Below are 23,533 nucleotides of genomic sequence, written 5' to 3'. Positions count from 1 at the left end.
CCCAAAAGGTTTAATTATGAAGATTAAAGTTTGCTGAGCACTTGAAAAAACATTTAGTACAGCAGTGGGACATGGACAGTCAGTGCCTGCAATAGACAAAACCATAAAAGACATCGAGAATGACATAAAAGCTGCAATTATAAAAATGGATCTTACAACGAAAACAACTTGTTAGGACTTAAAAATAATTTCCTGAAACATTCTACTCATTTATAGCTTGCAGACTTTTATAAAGATGCCTTTAGGGGTGTGTAATTAGTTACTATGTTTGTTTTAATTTTATTCACCATGAGGTGGTATTAATTCACTTGCTGCGATTTTGGAATCTCACTATATAACAGACTGAAGCAAGAGTGGATTTTTAGCACACATTACATCCAGGATAAATACTTTGAGTCATAGATTTTCAGTCTCCAATCCACCTAACGTTCTTGTCTGAGGAATTTGTGAGAAACATGCAACCTCCTGGGAGGCAGCAGTGCTAACCACTGTGCAACCATACCACCCACGTCACGGCCGGTCGGATCAAACTGCTGCACGCACGCACAAACCAGCCAGCGACTTCCAGGAGGCCTTCCTGGAAGATTGTCGTAACCGTTCCTCTGCTGTCACAACGCGTCCCATAAAACAAAGGGAACCCCATGATTTTATGCGTTTTCATGCAATTTACTGGAAAATACAATTATGCTGAACACCAGTGCAGTTGGCTCCTAGATGCACTTGTAATTGTTGTGCCTCTCTAATTGAAGGTCTGCATCGAAACACACACATATACGATTGTTTCCATCACTTCAGAGGACATTACGTTGACTTATATTGATTTCCTGGAGACTCCAACCATAACCACTACTTGTCTAATTCTAACCTTAAACCAAGTCTACACCTAAAAATTGAATGAATTCCGTTATGGGGACTTGCTTTTTGTCACTCACTGTGACTGTGTACACAGATTTATGCCCCCACAACATGAGTAATACAAGTGCACAAATTTCAGTTGATGTTTTTGAAAGCCCCTGACAACACGATGCATATTTTCTTAGCTTGGGTGGCCTGTAATTAAGCAGACAGACACACAAAGACAAACATGCCGAGACAGTGGTCATAAAAGAGACAGAAATGTTGCAAGTAATGAAACTAATTTTATTGAATCTTCCAGTAGAGACTTGATATTCATGGAATAAAACTGCTTTTCTGGGAGTTTTACCGAGCAAAACAGAAAGAAGAAAAAAAACAAAGAGGCAACATGTGAAAGTGCAGACAAAACAGCAACAAACAAAAAAAATGTTCAAAAATACAAAAAGAATGTAAAGAGTATAACAGTTTAATAGCAAAGAGGATTGCTCAAAGCACAAAAGAACTGAATGGCAACATCTGCATTTTATTTAAAAAAAAATCATATTAGGACATCAGCAGCTGACACCTCAGTCAACAATTAAAATTTGAATGCTCAACATTTTCCCGTAACAGCCATTTAACAAGTTTTGCTCAGTCATTGTAATAAGAGAACGACTCACTGAAATATTAATGTCCTCGATGCGAATCTGCTTTTGACACGTTTGATTCTGCTGCAGAGTCTACAGCCAGGGACAAACTACACCGTACTCATGTTTGCTTCTGCTTCATGTCACGTTCAGCTACCAGTCTTAAATGTGGAACACTACACTAACCAAACTATGCTTTGCAAAACCAGACTGCACAGCACATATTCTAATAGTGATTATATCTAAACACTATTCTTTTTTCTGAAAAATTCATTTGAAACACAAGTGTAACACAAGATGAGCAACACTTAAACTTTAGTCTGTTATGTCTGAAATGCCCTTTTAGTGCCCTGCCCCACACTAAACCCCCACCCGAAACGTTCCCCTAATTTTGCCCTTATATTATTTTTCATGGTCTGTGATATGGGACTTTTATTTTGAAGTTATAACAGCTTTAATTTATTATCCTAAAAAAAAGAGCAGATACTTGTTTGAGTATCTGGAGATGATTGAATTTTTTTTCAGACACACTGGTCATCCTCCGAGTCCCTGCTAACTTTATACATTTCCTAAGTACATTTCATGCCAGCCTCACTACAGTCAGACAGAAAACAGCGGCCAACTGCAATTTCGGTGACCTGGAATGTCCCGTAATTATTGTAACTACACACGTATATCTGGATTTTCGAGGGGATATTTAGATGCAAACTAGTTATGAGTCAGAATAATAGAACAATGAAAAAGAGAAGTCGTGGGAGCAAGATCAGAGAGGATACTTGCATCATGATGAGTGTGATGGTCTAATTATTACAGTTGGTCACAAAGATCAAGTATCTTCCAGTTGCATCACGCTCACTTTGCTTACTCCTCTCCCAGTCTGTAAATGTGCCCAATTCAGACGTCCTTCAAGTAGAGAACAAACCTGCCCATTTAACAACCCGCCCCACCTTACAGCTCCCCGATCGGTTTGTGTTTCAGTCAAAACCTCTGTCAGGTATGGACTACTGACTAAAACACAAACCAGTCTGGGACCAGCCTGCCCCTGTTCTTGCTACTTAGACCAAAATGCTGGGGTATGGACAGCCACAGGGCCGAGGACAGTGGAGCCTAGGAGACGGAGGATATAGGGTTGTGGGGGGAGCCCATCTGGGTTAGCACTTTATCCAACCACTGCAGCGGACCGTGCAGGTGAATCTCAATCCAGCAGGGTGTGCTGGTCACATCTTGGCGGTGGTACTCGGCTCCCCAGCCCTGAAAAGTAGGAGAACACGTGATTTTTAAAACACTAATGCTGCAAGACTGTACTAGTTTTTGGCGTACTTGAAGTTGCGCCTCATTTTTAAGAAGCGTTAACATTTGATCTGTTTTGGGGTTTTTTCCATCCAGATGAGAGTTTGTTTGACTTTGGTTTAAAGGCAGTTCTATGGAGTACTACTGTAGTTATGGGCTGCTACTGAGGGTTGACGACTCAAATCAATCCAATTTTTAGTTTTTGTCAGTTGTCACTAAAAATAACCTGATATCTTTAGATTTTTTAAAAAGCAGTATCTAATTTAATGTTGCCGAGCATCTTGATGGTGCTGCAGTCGTTTTATTGATCACTGCACTTTACAGGGAATGAGTTCCACCTGTGGCAAGCACACAAAACTCTCGTAGTTATAGAATATAAAGAGAAATGCGAAAAAAAAAACCTCTAACACCAGCAAATTATAATTACAGTGGGTCCTCGATTTATGTTGGAGTTGCATTAATACAGATTCATGTAAGTTGATTTTTGCCGTAAGTCAGAACTCACAGAAATTTTGCTGTAAATAGTTGTGTTTTTCTCTTCTAGAAGGAGAAAATATCTACATCTACGCACTTTGTGCTGCTCTTTTTAATTCAAACTGTTTTTCTATTTGCTGCTGTTACACTGTACATTTCCCTGCTCTAGGATCAATAAAGCTTTAATCTATCTATCCATCCATCCATTTCCGGAGAAAATATAAACAAAGTCGTTACCTGCATTATGATATTGATTAGTTCTTCATAAAAGACATGAATACCACTAATTTTCGTGCATGTATGAATCATTTTACAGGAAGATAGATGGAATATGTTCCACTGTTTTTACAACTATCTAATAATGTCAGTTCGTTGGTGTTTGTTCTGAGCGTTTTATTAAATCTAATTTCACTTCCATGGTATGTTGCCCTAAAGGCAGAATTATCTATGTACTTTTATTTTGAAAAAGCCTTTATGTTGAAGCCGTCTGTTGACAGTTGTCAGTTCCTGTCTGCTTTTTTGATGTTTAGCTTTACACAAGTACATACTTTTCTCTACTTTGTAAACGTCACAGAGGAAATGTCATTAATTAACTTCATTTTTGGACTTACTGGTTAAGTTAAAAGGATTTATTTACATGTATTTATGCTGCTTTATTCTGTTTTTGTTGCAGTTTTCCTTCTGTTTGTAATGTGTATCAAGAGCCATAGTAAAGAAGTCAAGTTTTCTATGACTCACGATTCATTTTGCAAGCACGAGTTTAACTTGTTGGATAGCTGCAGCTTTTACGTTGCAGTGAAGACAGCACACATGGAGACGGCTTTCCTTTTCTTCGAAGCACCGCCACCAGAAGAGTGTGACTTGTGCTTGGGAGCCAGAATGAAGGGCAAAAACGTAGCGAATGTGGCGCAATCCAAGGTGGCGTACAACCACAGAATGTAAACAAAGCCGTCTTATAGCACGTGGTGACAACGTAAAACAAAACGCCGTACATCGAGGACGTCGTAAACCGAGGACCCCTGCATATCATAAGATGACTACTGATATTGAGAGACTAAAAAATGTTTTTAGTTTTTTCTAAAGCAGAATACCTTAACAAAGCTCATGCGGATGGTACACATCTTGGTGAGCTCATAAACGGCCTCGAAGCCGTGGTTGACGGACTGAGCCAACAGCTCGGCAAACTCCTGGTTGTTGAAAATCTTCAGGCTGCAGCCGCTGGGAATCTTACACACAGTTGTGGGATGGAAGCCGTGGTGGTAGTTGCAGTTACGACTCTGGACGAAGATACTGCTGTCACTCAGACACTCTGCATACACCTCCCCTCCCACGTAATACAGATGGACTCCTTAAAGGCAGCAGGAAAGTATTGAGAGTTAGAATCAGCACTGTCCTGTGTGTCACTTTTAACAAAAGGCCCAAAACATCCGTGTGGTCAATCTAAAATCAATCGACTGAAATGTTTGGTCAATTTGTTGTCATTGTTCTGCTTCCCTGTAGATGCCTGTCCCTGCTGACAACTGAATTGATTTAGTCTCATCGTTGGAATCACTGACAGGTTTTCCATGCTGTACCTTTGCCGATGTGCCGCCTGGTGTTCTCAATGGTCGAGTTGCGATTGACGTTGGAGAGCAGGCCCAGACAGAATCGGTTTCGATTGTTGGAGGGATCTGTGAAGCCGTCCACGAGCACGCTGGTGGAGGAAGCCTGGAACGCCTCTCCGACGCGATTGTTGAGCTCGTAGTAAACAATAGAGCACCAGTGCTTGGGTTCCTCGTAGGCCACAGGCTGCACATCTGCACAGGAAACACATTAACGGGAGTGAGCTGAGCGCAGTGTGCACGTAGACACAGACACATTCAGGCACATTTAAGACTCCTCTGTGCAGACAAACTGCCAGGAGCCACTGATGCCAGCAGACTCAACTGTAAATCTTACTCATCCGCACAATGATTTCGTCCAAATCGTCCCACGCAGCCCATAACAGTGATTTGAATAAACATATAGGACCCACTAGCTGCATTTGCGTACATTTAGGCTGACCAGAATCGATGCAGACGCATTCTAAAGCATGCAGACTGTCTGAGGTCTGTGTGCCAGCCGATATTGAGCAGGCAAGCAGTCAATAGCAGGACCATGCTGTCTGTGCCTGGCATCTCAGGGCGAGCCAGTGCCAGCCGGCCTCACAGTCTCTGAGAGAAAGGAGTTAATCATGTTTATCTAAGCACATACTTCTCCCAAACTTCCTCTGTAGCGTGGCACTGGCTCGCAGGTGTGTTTTGTCTGTCCCCTTCCCAGAGCTTGCCTACAATAGAAACCTGCTCCCCTGTACAGGATGCAGCTGGTGGAAAAGAACTTCAAAACTCCCCAAACTCCGGCTAACAAAACTCTCAGTAGCTCTTCCCGCTACTGCTGTCACCGTGCCTGGGCTGCATCTCTGAGCCTCAAGTCTGCGATGATAAAAAAGTACAAATGTTTAGTGGGTCAGCTGCGGAAAATAAAAACAGACAAAACTAATATGCTGATGTGTTCTGTGAAGCTACTTAACGGCAATGCCTCTCGCTAATATTTCAATTTTGTTTTCCATTAAGCCATTTTTCTTTGTTTTTTTCACTTGTTTTAGCTGTCCTAAAAAGTCATATTCACCAAACAAATTGCTGTGCGCAGCAGTTTAGCTGGATCACACAAATCAATGGATCCCAATGAGTAGACATAAGATGATTTCCAGAGGCTCAGAAAAGAAAAAAATAACTAAATTCTGAATGAGGAAATTCTTTTCACATTTCTCTTTATACAATACTGCAATGCTTTCTGCCGTGGGCCCTCAAAATGAACCTGATAAGGAAACTTGCACTTCTTGCAGCAAACTGTGATGAAGGAAACATAAAAAAGTAAAAAATGACTCATCTAAATCACATCAAAGGCAAAAGTTGAATCATGGATGTTTCCGTGAGACAGTTTGAATAATAACTAGTCTTTGTTCTTTCTTCCAAATAACTTTGGCGAAGGGTTTGCTGAAAACCTCTCTGATCATTTAACTGCTCGTGCTGTATGTCCTGTCCCATCAAACATTGTTTTGGCAATTAATGAGGTGAATACTTCTTTTTTATTACTGACAGTAATTATGGCTAAAACTACAAAAGTGTCAGAATTTCACTTTGAATCAGGTGGCTTTGGAATCCAATCCGTGTCTATGAACAAGTGTTTGTCTCGCGCAGTAAAATCAAAACCACAGAGTGGAGATAGCAGCAATTATTGCACCACATTTCAGATCCGAAAGTTGGAGGTAATTAGTGAATCTTATCGTTAACGAGTTTCAAGTCATTACCACCAGCAGAGATGACATAAGCCCCAGCTTTTATGGGCCTCATAAAAAGGCTCTGAGGCCTGGCTTAATTTGCTGAGGCTTCGAGCTTCCCCTGGGCTCACACTCAGACAAAGCCTCACTGGAAACTAACAGATCCGGCTCGCACACGGTTTTATCTCACAGGACACGGCATAGCAACCCCACTGAGGATTTTCTTTCTCTTTTCTAGCTGGAGTTTGACCACAAGATTGGGGAAAAATGACTTAAAAAAACAACCTGGCTTCCTAGAAATCGTTGCACCTGCAGATCAAGGCGAGCAGGTGGAGACGGCTGGATGATGTCACATGAAGCAAGTGCACAAAAGGACATGTGTGTGTTTAAGATAACAACTGCCATGGTTACCTGCCCGGTTGTTACTCTCTAGGGGCAAGGGTGGAGCCATGAGGTTGGTGTCCATTGGCTGGGGGCAATCCTGAGTCATCTGCTCCTCTGGGGGCATGTAGGCAGGTGGGGGTGTCTCTGCAACAGGAAGGGAGGCAGAACAAAAGTAAGCTGTCGTACTTCAGCGTAGCAGGAAGTAACCTGAAGGCTGAGTTGGCGCAGGATCTCACCTGGCATCTGGAATGGACTGCCAGGGTCGGAGCTGGATGGTGAATGAGGGAAGGTGGCGCTGCTGCCGCTTCCCGGTGAGTTCGGGTAGCTGTTTCCAGGCGAATGGGGGAAAGGCATGGTGTTGGCCTGAGCAAAGGATTCTGGGAAGGTGGCATTCTGGGGCATGTGCGGCTCGTTCTGCTGTAGAGGGTTGCGGAAGCGAGGCAGCATCGTATGCTTGGCATTGAACTCGCTGTTCCTCGGTACCAAGACAGGAGGCAGCACTGAAGAAGAAGAGAGCAAATGTCAAATAAAACGGTATAATCATAAATATAAAAATAAATCACATAATAAATGCAGTGCCTGAAAATTAGAAAAGCAATGAAATATAAGCTAACTTAGATTAGAAAAGATAAGCTAAGGACACCAAAGACAACTACCATAGGGAAATTTGTTTTTTGCAAAAATTCAATGTAAAAATGCATCTTAAAAGAGCCTTACCTATTTTAGTGACAAACTGCCAAAAATGAACACCGTTTAAGGATTTATTCCTCACATTGTGATTTCACTGGCAACCCAGATTCCTCACTAGGTGCTTTCAGATTTAAACCTGCAGAAGACTTCTTCTCCTCTGTTCTGATCAGAGGAAGGTGATACAAGTATATAAACCGCATCATGATCTAAACTGGTCTTCATCAGAAATTTTGTGCATACCAGCTCTCCCTCTCCCATCTCAGGAAATCTGGGTAGCTTCTCAGTCATCCTGGTCATGGTCATCATAAGAGCTTCAAGAGAAAGAGTTCTTGAAGTTCAAGCACCTAAAAGCAAACTCCAGTTCTTTCTACTGAAGCTTCATAAGAAATGTAGTAAATCAATGTGCAGGTCTGTTCAATGGAATTACTAATTTTAAATGATTTTTTCATCAGTTAATTAAACATTTAGACTAAACAAGAACAGTCTTTTTCCGTTTTATACAGGCAATTTATGTTAATCTATCTTAAAGCAGTTAACAATTTTAAGACAAGTAACAATATTGTAGAGCAGCAGTCCCCAGCCACTGGCCGTTGGTCTTTTGGTACCGGACTCCACAGAAAGAATAAAAAAGTGCTATCTTTAGTTTTATTTCCGCCAAAGCCTGCACGGTGATTTATTTTGAAAAATGACTAGATCGTCTTCCCGTCACTTCTGTCCGTGATCGTTTCCCACACTTGAATGAAGTCGTCGTTCTAAACCCTGCCAAAATTTATAAAAATCAACGTCTCTGTAGAGCTTCTTTGAAGAGGGAGAGGCTGAGGAAAAAGTAAATACATATTTAGCAATAAAAAGTAATTTTTATTCATTTAGGATATTTTTTTTCTAAAAATAATGATAAAATAAATTAAAAAACAATTATGTGTTATGTGCGTGATAACTAGAAAACTGTCCAATTTTACTGACGATGTGTTTGATCCTACAAGTAAAACATTTCAACTACGTTAACTTAATTTTTGCATAAGTGAGCAGTACACCTGTGATACCAATTCCGAGCAAAAAATTCTTAATTTCAATCCCACAACATTTCAATAGTGTCAGAAATGATCTAAAAATGAGGGCGATGTCTGCACCGTCTGAGCGAAAGTTCAAAACTTGAGAAAAGCTGGTAATCTGCACTAACATTGTGTATTACCGTTTCATCATGACTGCCTCGTTGACAGTTCAGACATATTAAAGTTAGAATACAGTTTTCGTTTTTGGCTCAAATTCTTTGTTTTTAGTTCTGTTTCTCTTCACAGAACTTTCTCTATTTAATGATTAACTGACTGTTTCAGCGCTCTAGACGTGATGTGTAATCGTATACATGCAACAAAGACGCATGCAAACTCAATAAAAGGATCATTTGATTCCACCATAATGAAGAAATCTCTTTTTGGCACACTCTGTGATTCAACATTCTGAGTGCAGATGTCGCTGCATTTTTCAAATGTCAGCTTCTAGGCAGTCGGTCTTAGCCAGCAGTATTTGGCGCAGACTCTCAGGTTTCTGCTCTGAAAAGACACTTTGAGGCGAGTTGTTCTCGTGGAATTCATCACTTGGGGTAAATATCCTGGCCGGGCGCTGTTCAGGTGCAGCACAAACTGCACAGATACGCTCCACTTGTGTCTATAAATACCTGCGCGGATAAATAAAGCCGGTGCTGAAATTTTAGATGGAGCTGCTGTCAGTGTTCCTGCAGGTAGAAACGTGTGGAGCAGTTTATTTCAAAGGTTATATGTGGAGCAGGCGGACAGCTGTGGCGTTATGTAGAATGGTGAGGGGAGATTGACGGGATGTGTGCGTGGAGGAGGGAAAACTGGAGGCGGGGGGAGTAGTGTGGACAGACAGGTGCTGTGGGGTTGAACCACCTTAGCCCTGCTGTCTTCCACCCGCTGCTGAAACAAAACGTGTGCGAGGCAGGCAACGACTCTTTCCTCCCATTGTGCGAGCGTTTTCCTTTTCCAGCCGTCCTCAGAGAAACCGTGCCGGCAGTCATGGGTGGGTGTGTGTGTCCTCGCTTTTGTAGCATGCGTGCGTGTGTGTGTGTGATTATGTGTGTGCACCAAAAAACAGAAGGTCCAGCAGTACAGAGCATGCCCAAAACAAACCCTGATTCTCCCCCGGATGGAATTTCCTGCTCCACACACACACACACTCAGCCCTTTACACACTTAGCGCCCTGCACACAGCTGTTTTTATCTCGTCAGCTGACCCTCATTTTCTGTGTAGTAAGAGGATAAGTGGTGTTTGATCTGTCTTATTACTACAGTGTCTCCCAAAAGTCTGCAACGACCTGCGGAGGAAATACTGCAAACTGGGTTGCTGTTTTTACTTTGAGTGTTTTGAGTGTTTCTGTTTTACAAAGCACTGTTTGAATTTGTTTCATTCATTACATATAAGTTGTATTTGCAACTTCAAAATGAATGTATCGTCCTCTTCAGACAGAGCAAAATGACTATCAGTCACGTGAACGGAGCAGCGTGGAAGTTTTTGCTTGTCATTTTTCACAAACAAGAGGAAGACAACAAATGCAAGACAAAAGTAAAATAGGTGAACATCTGTAGAAGTCCCTACAGTTGGGAAAAAAGACAGGAACTTAAGGATGGGAAAAATATTCTATGCATGCTTGTTGAGCAGAAAATGGCTTTAAATATAAAAAGGTTGAAACGGTGCTCTTTTGTCAGGGTTTTCTGTCTAATAGGAAAAACATGCTATAGAAAATAAACCAAGGAATCACACTATAAGATAAATGTCCTAACCACTAGATCAAGATTTCCTTTAAATGCACATCATAGGAGCCTCTCTTAGGTTTGTAAAGATGTTCCACCTCTCATTCAAGAAGTTTGTTAAGCTCTGATTGATTGACAGGGTGAGAAATGAAGCATCTTCATGAATCTAAAAGAGAAATCCAGCTGCTTTTTACTGAAACTTCTAGGATAGCATGACCTGGATGACAGAAAATCTACACAGATTAAATTTTACACAGTCTCAGTATTTGGTTTATAAGTTTCTAGGGAAACATCAATCCACTACCTCAACTTAACTCAGGGCATCTGTCTGTGCCTTTGTTCCTTTTTTAAAATCTGTGCACCTCCCAGAACCAAACTCACTGTATTTTATACACGGGATCATGAAATTAAGCCAGGGATTTCTGAAGGTAGCTGATAAAAACACCGACGCTGTATCATCTCACAGCCGGCACACTCCCTAAGATCACTTCATTCACTCACCTGGACTGTCCACTCGTTTGTAGTGGTACGGGTTGATGCACACGTCCTTCTGCTTGGATCCGAACGGGTACTCGCAGCACTCCAGTGCCTTCAGCTCGTGGTGGGACTGCAGGTCAGGCCAGCGCCACACCCGACAGTAGATGACATGCGGCAGACCTTTCCTGTGCGACACCTGCAGCCGTCCGTCCAGCGAGCGAGGGATTGTCACACAGTTACTGGGCTGACCGGGGCAGCTGAGAGCCCGCTCCAGCTCCTCCATGGCTCCCTTCTTCTTTTTCAGTTTCTTCACCAGAGCGTCCACGGCCTTCTCCGCCCATTTCTCTTCCTCGTCTCCCTGCTTCCAACCCAGCAGCCGTTTGACAGCTGGGCTGGTGAAGGAGAAGAGCGAGGTGACATTCATGTTGGACAAATCGCCCTCCTCCCCTCTCCTGAAGGAAGCCTGAGCAGCGGTGTGACACTGTCCACTGACACCGAGAATAGTTTCTGTCAGATAGTTTCAGATAATCCTCAGCTTCCTTGATGAAAGACCAGCTCCTCTTGACAGTCACTGGAAGAAAGAACAAGAATGGACATGTAAGTTGAGATATTTCACACAAACTTTTGCAGATCACTCCTATCTAACATGTCCTTCCTCTCACACAGCAGCTATGAAACATGAACGTTTATTTCTCCTCCTTTTACTACAGCAGCAGCCCTGACGTCTGGCACGAGCCCTGACGAAGCCAACGCTGATGTCACCGTTACAGCTGGTATGGACACGTCAGTCGGTCATGGCTTCTGGGAAACTTTCAGGAGAGTCACACCGGACACCCTGCTGTGAACATCAGCTCTGAGCAGGCATTCCCGTCGTAAGGCTCGTCACATTACCACCGATCACTAATCTCGTTTACGGCAAAGGACTCCACATGCTGTGCAGCCTACGCAACCGTCGGACAAAGGCTGTAGAGGAATTTGCCGTTCATCATATGTAATGGATTGTCTGTCAAACAGCTACACTGCAAAGAATGGTTATATTTATTATCTAATACTCACGATGAAATGTGTGTTAAGTTCAAATAATTCAGCTCGTAAAATAAGAAACAGTAGAAAACAGCAAATCCATACAGTTTGTCAGTTAAATCATCCATTTTTTAATGAGCGCGAACACCAAATTTCGACATTTTTTGGCACTCTTTCACTAAACCAGCAGGTCCACAATATTACATGGGACAAATAAACATCTGCAACATGTAATGCAATTAAAAAAGCAATTCTTAAAGGAAGTTCTCATCCAGTGAATTTTTCGGTAACACAAAAGGACAGCATTCCATGTCCTGATACAACTGTTATGAATGCTGTCATGTGACATAACCGTTCTGACGGCTTATATGACGTTGCGCGAGTCACTTCAGTGTTGTAGTTTACGGACCACTGGTCCACTGTGATGCTGTATTGCACAGTCAGTAGGCATTAAGCGTCACAGAAGGCTCTCTCATGGTGAATGCTCTTGATTGCCGAGGCCCCTGCTGGTGCAGCCAGGTACTACAGCTGATCTACAACAAATTTTATACATGCATGTCCTTTGTCTTCTGCTTTAGATATGGTTTTAACTGATTAAAATATTAATGTGCGAAAAATAAAAGCAATTAATCAATAAACCATCAATCACAAACATGTCTAAATGGATTTCAGGATAAATGCCTTTAAATCCAACCTTTGAACACTTATTTAATCCAATATCAGTACTGCTGTTGGATCATTTTCTGTTGGTTGACTCATCAATTAACACCAAATTCCATGAGTTTAATTGTGGAAATGATGTAGTTTGTAGCTGTATTTTTGCATCAGTGTGATCAGTCACCTTGTTTTTTCTGGTGTTGCATAGTCTTGACTAAAAACATTGTAGTTTTATTTAGATTTAATCGCTTCCCAGCTTAATTTTCTGCAGATGTAACGCATCATAAATATAAAATAAAACTGTATTTAATCTGCAAGGTTTTATATATATATATAACCAACTACTCTATCACTTTTTCTAGATCAAAAATTTCCCACAAATCTCTCACACATCTCATTCAGTGAAACGGTTTGATAACTCTGCATGTGTACACTTTGAAAAGGCCATCTTTCACATTTCAGAGGAAGGAAACTCTCAATGAGCAACCTACTGAGGCAAATGTTGTTTAAAGCTCCAGCACCACCAACCAACAAACACTGGTTTTGGGAAAGAATCTGGCAACGTGCAGGACAATAAAAAGGAAGTGCATGTGGACCCCAGGATAAATGTGCCCATTCACTGGAGTCCCACGGGAGCAATTCAGAAGCCAGAAGGTACACACATTCTAGCTTTTAAAAGGGAAAACAAGAGCGCGCTGAGCACTCCCCGTTCCACCTTCTTTTCAAGTTTCGCCTGAATGCAATTAGGGAGATAAAACACAGTTATGGTTGAGGTTTGGCTGTGGATAAATGTTCAGATGCAATCCCAGAATCAAATAAACAGCGTGTCAGAAATCCTCCAGCGTTTCTCCGTACCGAGTCATGGGCGAGGATGCATCACTCTCTGACAGTAAAGCCAGCAGTATATTGGATTTCCCGCGAGCAGGAACAAATACATCATTAAGACTGCTCCGTAGTTATTCCTGGCCCTTCAGATTATGGGATGGATAGCGATTTCTATCTTTGTCAGCTACTGCATGTGTAGGATGCATCATACTGGCGAACAGGCGGCGAAGTTTGATGCGAACAGGTGCTGTTTACAACGTGTGTTTGTGTTTGTGTTGTAGAGGTCCTGGACGCTTACTACTGCCAACCACACTGACTGGAAAGCTGCAAATTGCAACTATAATTAGCTTAACCGTTTGAGTAACATTGGCACATCTATAAAGTGATACTGAACAACAAACATACGAGGGAAGGGACAACTGGGTGGACTACAATGCGTGGGAGATCAAAGGAAAATACTCTATACATCAACACTGAATTTTTAAAAAAAAATTTTGACTCAAGATCCCTCTAAACTCTCTTAAGGGAACCATTAGGAAAATACTGACATCACTTCTGTTTGCTGCCGGTTTTTCCACAAGGACAGGGCAACAGAGAAAAAGACCATCCGCTCAACTGTTATCTGCATTTCCTTGCTCTCTCACCATGAGCTCTCTTTCCATTGTAGTGCAACTGTGAATGTTTATGAGCCAGAAAAGTCTTGGGTGTGGCCTCCCTTCCCAGTTGCTCAGTCACTGAAGTCGCTGGATGTCTGTGATGCTTCCTGAAACTTCATATACAAACAATTTCTTCTATAAAGATGAACACTGACAGCAAAGCTGTCACTGCAACTAACAACGTAGCAGCAGTTAATAGGAACCTGTTACATCCTCCGATAATCTAATGATGGATTTCTCAGTGTTCAAGGTGATATCATAAGTCATCTTTGATTACAGTCTAACAATAGATAAGTGAAAAAATATAAAACCGAAAAAGACAAAGGGTACAAGGTTCACACACAAACACAAACTTTGTCTTGTACATGCAGCAGTCAGAGAATTTTTTATGTAAAAAAAAACAAAAAAGCAGTAAATGTCTGATCATACATCAAGTAAGTAAGACTGCAGACATGACTAGAATTTTGATATCTACATTTAATGCTTTTCATGTTTGGATCCTGGAAGCTATGACACATTTCTCTCGGTCCCAGAAAGATAAAATAAGTCCTATCTTATATTGAAGCTGGCTGGCTGCTGTGGTTATGATATAAATTTGTCAGTTTGCTTGACTTCAAAATGACTTGGAAGTCTCTGTGACCTTGTCTGATGCAAAACTGACTCAGTACATCTGCATACCAAACAAAACATCTGAGCTGAGAGCGGAGCGTAACAATACGGCACACGAAAACAGCAACATCACGGCTGTGTCCGGGTCGCCACCCAGACACATAAAAAGTCGTTCTGATCCACATCCAGCCGCAGAGCTGCTTTGATGGCCTCTCGGTGACAGCCGACGCTATCAGCACAAGTTCAGGACCCGTTGCACAAAGACAAACTTTAATCCTTTGCAGATGGATGACTCCAGAAAGCTCTGCAGCAGAACATCTGGAGCAGACCGAACAATCCACTGCTGTCATTCAGCTGCAGCTGGAGGCCATGTCTCTTGGATATTTCCAACACAATAATATGTGACTGTTAGCCCGACCGCAAGCTTATTTAAAGGGCCTGATAATGCACAGTGTTGTTGCTTTGGACAATGCTAGTTTGGGAGCTTTCTGCGAGGTAGTCATAATACAAAGGCGCCAAAGTACCTCGCTCTTCCTAAATCTATGTATAGACTAGGACATCCGCATGACTGACTTTGTGCAACAACTTTCTGAACAATTCTCAGAAAAAAAAATGCATATTAAACAGAACTGGTGTTTTCATGTAAGAATTTTTTGAAAGATCTTGAATTAAGGACCTTTCACTTGGAGAAAAAAACTGAGCTTTGGTTGTCGCTAAGTACCCCGATAATGGAGTACACTTACATTTCATTCGGCTTTTCATCTTAGTATAAGGACAAAGGGAAAACGGTAATTTGTAAGTTTGTATTTCTGGAATGACAGTGTACATCTTCAAGTACATCTCACAATCAAATTATTTTCAGCGTTATAAATTGATCTAACAAGTAATTCACCAAGTGACTGCCAAAAAGTTGCCCTTATAACTTTCCAGAAAACAAGGTGTCATCTTCAAACTGCAGCACAAAACAGAGCTTATTTTATACTAGCAACTGGAGCCTCAAAAACATTTCTGCAAACTGAATAATGAGCAAGTAATAGATTTAAATGCTTAAATAGGTTTTCTGTGGATCAGAGGAAGAATCTGGGTTGTCAACGAAATAACAATGTGAAGCATAACCTCCTTAAGAACAATTTTTGACAGTTTGGTCAATATTTGTGCAGCACTTCTGTCACTGAAATAGGAAATGCTCTTTTAAGATGCATTTTTACACTGACTTTTTTGTACAAAGTTACTTTTATAATGTTGAATACAATCTTTTTTTTGGTTTGCTTTTTCCCTGTGGTTGTTGTCTTTGATAGGGTATTTAGAGACTTTTTATAGTGACATCATGTATTTTTTTCGTGACATTCAACAAGAATGGCACAATGACTAAGCTGTTTTTAAAAAGTGTCTTCTGCGCTCTTCACACTGCAGCTCCTGAATTATGAGTTTCCTCTAATGCTTACGATTTCTCTTGATCTGTATCCGTTTCAGCTGTTTTACTGTTTTTAGGAAGAAGTAGCGTCCATTCAGTGATTTTATGTGTCAATAATGTTGGTAGCAGTTGGACATTTCTAAAAAATATGAGCTAACATTTATCTATACAGAGATTGACTACTGGTTTCAGTATTAATTCCTTTTCCTGCATGTATCAGCAAATACTCCATGGATCGTACATCTACATGTGGCCATCAGAGTTGGAGTTTCATCCTCCACGTCTGATGCAGGCGGTGAAGAGGTGCACAGATGCCTGCAGTGGCCTTGGCTGCTGCAGTCTTCCCCATAAAAACTGAAACACACACCATCATTTACACAACAGCTCCATAAAAACCACTCCGACGTTCCCTTCGAGCGGCTATTGCGTTAGCGGCGGCTTGTTATGGCCATCAGTTAGCCCGCCGGACAGACACTGAGGCTAATGGGAGCACAGAGTGGGATCATGCGACACTGACAGGCGGAGGCTTTGACCCACCTGGTGCGAGCTGTTAGCCACTACACTAGCCCCATGGATCACTTTGCACTGCTCCAGTGTCTGTTAATCAATTTAGGCCTGGGCTGTGTAGGATGAGGAGGCAGTAATGATGCTCTCTGGACCCTCCCCGGGGACGGAGCATTATAAAGAAGCTACATTATTTATCAGCAGGGTCCTGGATGGGGCCTCCATTAACCCCCGCTCAATGGAGTCACTGGCTATAAACAGAGGAGTGCAGGAAGAGAGAGCGTGATAGATAAAGAGAGAGGGGGAATGATGCGGAGGGAGGAAGAGAGAGTGATGGCAAAGCAGAGATCTGAGACGGACTGAGTGTTTTGGAGAGAGAGAGATTGAGAACACTCGTATATCTGGTCTCTTCACCGAGCACTTCAAAGACGAAGGCCGGTCAAGGGTCGTTACTGACCGAGCAGAGACCCTACAAGGATGCAATATGTGCTTTTTGATTAATACAAATTGTAGCAATGCAGCTACAATGAATGCTAAAGAAAACAGGGATGCGTAATGTTGGTGGCTTAGATATTATGTTGTTTTCTTGCGCGACAGCAAAACATTCCTCTGAGAAACAAAAACATAAAGATTAGCCAATTACAGAATTAGTCGACTGACCTAGAATTAACTGAAAATAATTTAGATTTCTTACAAAACCTTTAAGTCATTTATCAAGCAAAAGAGGTCAAACAATCGCTGGTGCCCACTGCTACAATCTGAAGGTTTCCCTATAGCGTTGTAGAATAAAAACCTTCAAGTTTGGACTGTTGGTTAACAAAAAGACATCTTTTTGGCCACTGGAAATGCACATTTCACTAGATTTTCTAATTAACAGAGCAAATTATTCATCAAACATATTATTGACGGATTCAATGGCGGCAAAAATAATCTGCTGCAGTCTTTGAGACCATGTCTCTCTTCAAAAACCTTTTTTTAAATGGCATTTTTGATAGGAAACCACCTGATTATACATCAAACTTGACATTTAACACCACCTTTTAGTATTTGACAGCTGAGTACCACACTAGAGTGTATTTCTGAAAAAAAATATTAGAAATTTGTTATTTGTGCAAAGACAAATGTGCTTGGTAGGCCATTATACAGCTGAAAAATAACATTAAAGTCTGGAAAAGCAACACATAGTGGGAATTTTTTTCTGCACTTCCTCTGTCACGGTTAGTCAACACCTACAGTCATCTATCTGCTATAACTTAATGCCGGCTGATGCACTGGTTGGTCCTCTTTATCAAAAACTGTCACAGCTGCTTCCACAACAACACGGAGGCTCAATGGCTGCCCAGTGACTCCAGTCAATACAATAGTCTAACAGCGAAGCCTGAAATAACCACAGTCAGACGTGAGGTGCTGCCCTTACTGACTAGACATGGCATTGACCCAGGAGGCTCCTTTAACTCGCCGGGGTCACTTTTCCTCACAAACACCAACACATGCACGACTCGGACCCGCTAATCATGGAATAACAGCGAGTGAAATCCAGCCATCACACCAGAAAACCACCAAAGAGCTGCTGGTATTCTCCAGAATTTAAAGGGCTGAACTGGGATCCGATTCTTTACATCCCAGACGCACGACCGCTGCAGACACAACCGGAAAACACACGGGGTTTATGAGGCAGCTATCTCAAACATGCTTGGCACTCGGTGTTGGTTTTGAGTTGTGTTAGGGTGGACACCTCGGGCCAACACACAGCAAGCTATAGTATCCCCACGCACAGGAGCAGGGCTGCAGACGAGGTTTGCTTTCTCTATCATCTAATCTGCTGGTTATTTTTACAACTAATGATCTGTTTGGGCTGTGAAATGAGGAAAAAGAACAGGATAACCACACTAGTTGGTACACATTTGAGTGAAATTTTGGTGCATTTGCTCACCATCAGACTGGTAAAAATAATTTTTAAAATATTTGTATAAAATATCAAACCTTTTAAAAGTAAAAACAACACAGCAGCAGTTTAAAAATGGTAGTCTGATGGTTTGGGAAATTAAATGATAGCAGAATCTGGTTGTTCTGGTTCAGACAGATAGAAATAACACTGTAGTCTTTGATTTACAGTATGTATACATGAGCATAAATGTTGCTTGATGCAATGTTTTGTATGCATAAAGACAGGAATTAAGTTTAGAAAAGCATCACATCCGCAGTGCATTGCACCCTCATTTCAATGCGATGGAAAACCACGAGTTTTATTTCTCAAAACACGACGCAGAGCCACAGCAAGATTGCAGAACAATAAAAGAATTGGAAGTCCAGCAACGGACAAGGACAAATTCCTGTCCTTTGGGTAATCTGATATGTCATCTTCAATAATGTCAGGAGATCTCGCCCTAGCTGCTGTAGGTCTCTCACTCTCTCTGTCTCCCTCGCATGCACTCTGGCACAGACACGCCAAAACAGCGACATAACTTAAACACATGTCCTTTTGAAAGGCACAACTGCACCAGCTGAAGCAGCCTCAGTCGGTCTGCATCAGTCAGAGGACGACACAACAGAGAGAAAAAGAAAAGAAAAAAAACGTGTGGCATGTATGGATCTGCAACCAGAGCGGTTTGATGTTCTGCAAGGATAATTTCACGTAAATCAGACACTGATAAATGGATTAGAGACATCAAAATATGATCAATTTACAAACATGCGTTGCAAAAAAGTCAACTCGTTAATCCATTAAACCAAAAAGCTTCAAAGCCACCATACAGAATAAAGATGAAAGGACTAGTTGACTAATCAATTAGCTGGTCGTCAGAAAGTTAATCCACAGCAGCTTTGATCACTGTTTCATCATTTTAGTCATTTATCAATTAAAAAAAAAGCCAAATGTTCACTGCCTTTTTTCTTAATATGTGAGGGTTTCCTGCTTTTTTCTGTTTTATGTCATCATAAATGAATTTTTTTGGATTTTACCTAGTTTACCATACAGGCCAGCCAATCACACTGAGCTGTAAAGGCCATTTTTTAAACTTTTTTTTTTTTTGACATTTTGCAAACAGTTCACTAATAAAGCAATACAAAGTGTACAATGCAGGAAAACCACCGATTTATCTGCATCATGTAGCTCAACAAACCAAAATGCTCTGATTTATGTGCTTAGAAACAGCACATGGCCCTTATTTCCTGCTGAAAACAAGTCAGTACACAGTCAGCACTTGAACTGATGCATGCTTTGATTTGATTTACGCACATTTTACTTGTTTTTAGTGCCCAAAACCAGAATTTACAGCAACATTCATAGTGTAACTTTTACTATAATATACTAACACACAAGGTTACAAAAGCAGCAATAAAACCTTTAAACGTGTCTAAATGTGCAGCTCCAGTCTGATACCGAGTAAAAAGAAGAGAAAAAAAAGTTTGAAGCTGCCAACTGACACACTTCTGAGCTGATAACCTTTAGGGGACTACTTCCTCCTAAACCAAGAAGTGCACAGCTGAAGGAGTAAAAATACAGACAGAGAAACTTTTAATTTACCACGTCGGAAAGACAACAAAAGTTTACAGTACCTTTTTTTCTCTCCCTCCCCTTCAGTGAAGCTCAGCGTCGCTCTGTGCCGGAGGCTCCTCGATGCCGGACTCGGCTCTGCTCGGCCTGGCGTCAGGGAGTCGCGGAGCCGCCTCACCCTCCGCTCAGCGCCAGTATCACGCCGCGGGATGCAGCAAGGAGACCTACTTTTTACACATCCAACATCTTCAGCCGCTGTTGGCGCTCGGATTATGTAACTGTGCAACAATGCGGGGTTTCTCGCTAATTTTTTTTTCTGTGCACACAGAGAGGTGGGAGTTTGTGGTTGGAAACGTATCTTCTGCAGCTGACTGAAGACTAGCGTTGTCTTCATGGAATAAAAGGAGGATTAAACAAACCAAACAAATCAAGTGCACAATTTCAGTGTAGATTCACATCATGATGCTTATCAAACTAAAGTGCTCAGTTTTCTGTGACTTAAAAACAACAAATCACCTTTATATCCCAGCTTAAAAAAGCCACTACATAGTTTTTACTTACAAAAGTATGCATTGATGCATGGTTTAGATTCAAGATTTAAGATTTTTATTTGCCATTTGTGCACAAACAGTCTAGGAATTGTTGTAGAGGGTTCTCTTGGAATGGAGTAAAAAAATATAATAATAAACACCAATCAAAATAGAAAGTACAAAACAAAACACTCTACAAGAGTCATAATAGATAAAATACAAAAATATGTTAAATAAATATGAATGCTGGAAGAAATTGTCCAGGAATATGTGGGCGGTTTTGCACATACATCACCTTATACTGCAGGAGAGGTGGACATATGCTTCACATTTTTTGTTTTTGTCACCAATCTCCATATAAAGGGGGGGAAATATGTTTTAGAGTAATTTATGTTTGCCATTTTTTTCACTCCAGCACTCTAGTGGATACTCAAATACAACAAAAAACATAAAATTAGGATTTCAGGGACAACCAGCTTTAATTTCAAGACATTTCTCGACAATGCAGAAGCTGTATTTCTTCTCTAATCTCCAAATTTTGCCATTTTGCAGCAACTGATAGGCCGCTTTTCCTGCAGTGAACTTGTGAACTGCACCTTGTTAAGCCTTCCTCTTACTTTGATTGTGATATGATAAGCGCTGCTCTGTCAGGAGAACAAAAGTGTTCAAGAGCTGTATAAGCACAGGAGCATGCTTCCACATGCCACCTCCACCTCTCCTCAGGGCCTGATGCCGGTTTCACCTCTGCATTATTTTTGCAGAACTTCTAACAGTTTTTCAGGTAAATGCATGAAAATAACCTTTAAGGTTGAAGTTTTCTTTTCAGTGTTATTTTTGCTGAAGAACACTACGTGTCACTTCCTGCTGTGAGTTAAATCAGTCTGTTCATGTGCATAGAGATACTTCAGGAAGGTTCAGTGAGAAAAAAAAGTTGTGACTCAGAGGGAAGTTTAGTAGCATCTTATCTAAGCAAAACAGATGTGAATAGGGGGTTTCAATTTTAAAATTGCACAACTTGTCGTAAAAATTGCACTTATAGAGAAAAAGGTGACAATATAACTCAGAAAAGGTCAGTCTGCAGGTTTTGTTTATGGTGAATATTGCATGTTTATTTCAATTTGCTCAGATATGCTCTTAATAATGTCTTCAATACATGTTAGCGCGCAAAGAAATGCTAGAAATGTTAACAAATCCTTCGCTATATTATCATTTTAACGCCATGTTTCCACTTTGTGCGTTTTGTCAGCTCAGTAGTCAAGTTCAGGCTTGCCGCGGTGAAGTGGGGACTAGATTATCTTGAGGACAGGCGGAGGGAAACGTTCAGAGCGGGGGAGGCGCCCGGCCCGGGTGACGTCACGGCGCTGGCGACAGAATGTCTGAGTGAGGCGGGCGCGAGCTGCACGTGAATAAATCTGGGAAAACAGAGCGAGGAGGGGGGAGGAGGGGGGAGGAGAGGGGTGGTGGTGATGATGATGGTGGTGGTGGTGATGAGGATGAGGAGCGGTGGGGCGAGGAAGAAGGCTCCAACAAACTTTGTGTGTTAGAGGATTCCCTACGACACACACATGCACACGCACGCTCAGGGCAGCTGCACATTCATTAGACCGCGTGCATTTATAGTCTCATTATAGAGCGCAGCCCACTGAGTTTATACAGACTATCAGGCTTTATGGCATTTTATCTCATTATAACTGTGTAATCAACCTGCAATATTCTAATTAGGATAATTTCAGTTTTATATTTGCACAGCCCCCATCTAGCTTTACCACGGGATCCTCCAGCTGTAAAAACGCAACAAGGGGCATGATATTAAGTATATTTCACCTTAAAGCATTTGTGAGGGACACTAATATGCATGTGCATTCGCTGTTGTTACTATAGCTGCTATGAAGGTTTGAGGTTTTTTTTAATACATAATAGGTCAGCTCATAAAATATTATACATTGTTAAAAGCTGCCTGCTTGTATATAAAGTGGATAAATGTTTTCACTTTTAACAGCTGCATTAAGTAAAAGTAGCAGTATTATGGGGTATTTTTTATCCTGTGTTGCTGTAAAGGATCAAGATTTACTGTCAGAATATTTTTTTTTATTTTTACAGAATTTTTCCTTTTTATATTAGAGAAATATTTTTCAGTGTTTCTGAAATGCATTAAAATATGAATAAAATCAATAAAATCACAAAAATACAATTTTGATGGAAAAATTCCAATATTTTAACAGAAAACTGAAAAATATAATAGAAGGTAAAGTATATACAGTTTTATCATAACTTACAAATATTGATCAAACCATGTATAGTTAAAATTACAATAAATGACCAAAAGTACATTGTAATATATCATTATGACTATTATTATTATTATTATTATTATTATTTTTCAATATATATTATCAGGATATACTTTAGGTCATGTTATTCTTATTGCACATGTAAATGTCATTCATTAAATAAATAATTATTATTTTAAAGACAAAAAATGACCTTTGTTTTATGGTAAACTGAGGCTAATAACTGTATTTTAAGTAAAAAATATAAAAACTATATTTTTTAAAGTGTGTTTATGTCAAGTTATTCTCCATTATTTATTTGGTTTGACACCAGACTATTACCAGTTACATTATGTGTTCATTTATTTACTTAATTGTATATTAGGTAATTTATTTATTTATTTTTGTGTTTATTTATTTAATTGTGTTATTTATTTATTTATTGTGTGTCTTATTCACTACTTCTTGCTCCACAATGCTTGCCAAACAATGATTTCTTTATTTGCTTATTGGCTTTTGCATTGATCCAATAACTACTGGAATCCGTCTACAAACTATCTGCCAGGTGCTGCTTTCTACGTGTACAATGCAAACCTGCAGCTCTCCATGACAGCTGCAGCTCTTTTACTGTTTTGTTACATTTTGACATAGAAAATGACAAATTAAACTCATCTTCAATGAAATCTG

General features: G+C 40.8%; 1 protein-coding gene across 1 annotated transcript; it reads right to left on the bottom strand.

Moving 5' to 3' along the window:
- Nucleotides 1-1,119: 1,119 nt before the first annotated feature.
- Nucleotides 1,120-20,247, bottom strand: smad1 (SMAD family member 1). Its single transcript, XM_022194399.2, has 7 exons — nucleotides 20,109-20,247; nucleotides 10,887-11,433; nucleotides 7,164-7,427; nucleotides 6,955-7,071; nucleotides 4,820-5,041; nucleotides 4,337-4,593; nucleotides 1,120-2,732 (listed from the first exon to the last, which is right to left on the bottom strand). The coding sequence occupies exons 2-7, from the start codon at nucleotides 11,284-11,286 to the stop codon at nucleotides 2,589-2,591; spliced, it is 1,404 nt and encodes a 467-aa protein (XP_022050091.1). The 5' UTR covers nucleotides 11,287-11,433; nucleotides 20,109-20,247; the 3' UTR covers nucleotides 1,120-2,588.
- Nucleotides 20,248-23,533: the final 3,286 nt, after the last annotated feature.

This window comes from Acanthochromis polyacanthus, chromosome 3 (assembly GCF_021347895.1).
Source record: "Acanthochromis polyacanthus isolate Apoly-LR-REF ecotype Palm Island chromosome 3, KAUST_Apoly_ChrSc, whole genome shotgun sequence".
Classification (NCBI taxonomy): Eukaryota; Metazoa; Chordata; class Actinopteri; family Pomacentridae; genus Acanthochromis; species Acanthochromis polyacanthus.
The sequence above is the reverse complement of the archived record's forward strand: the minus strand, read 5'-3'. Positions and strand labels throughout refer to the sequence as shown.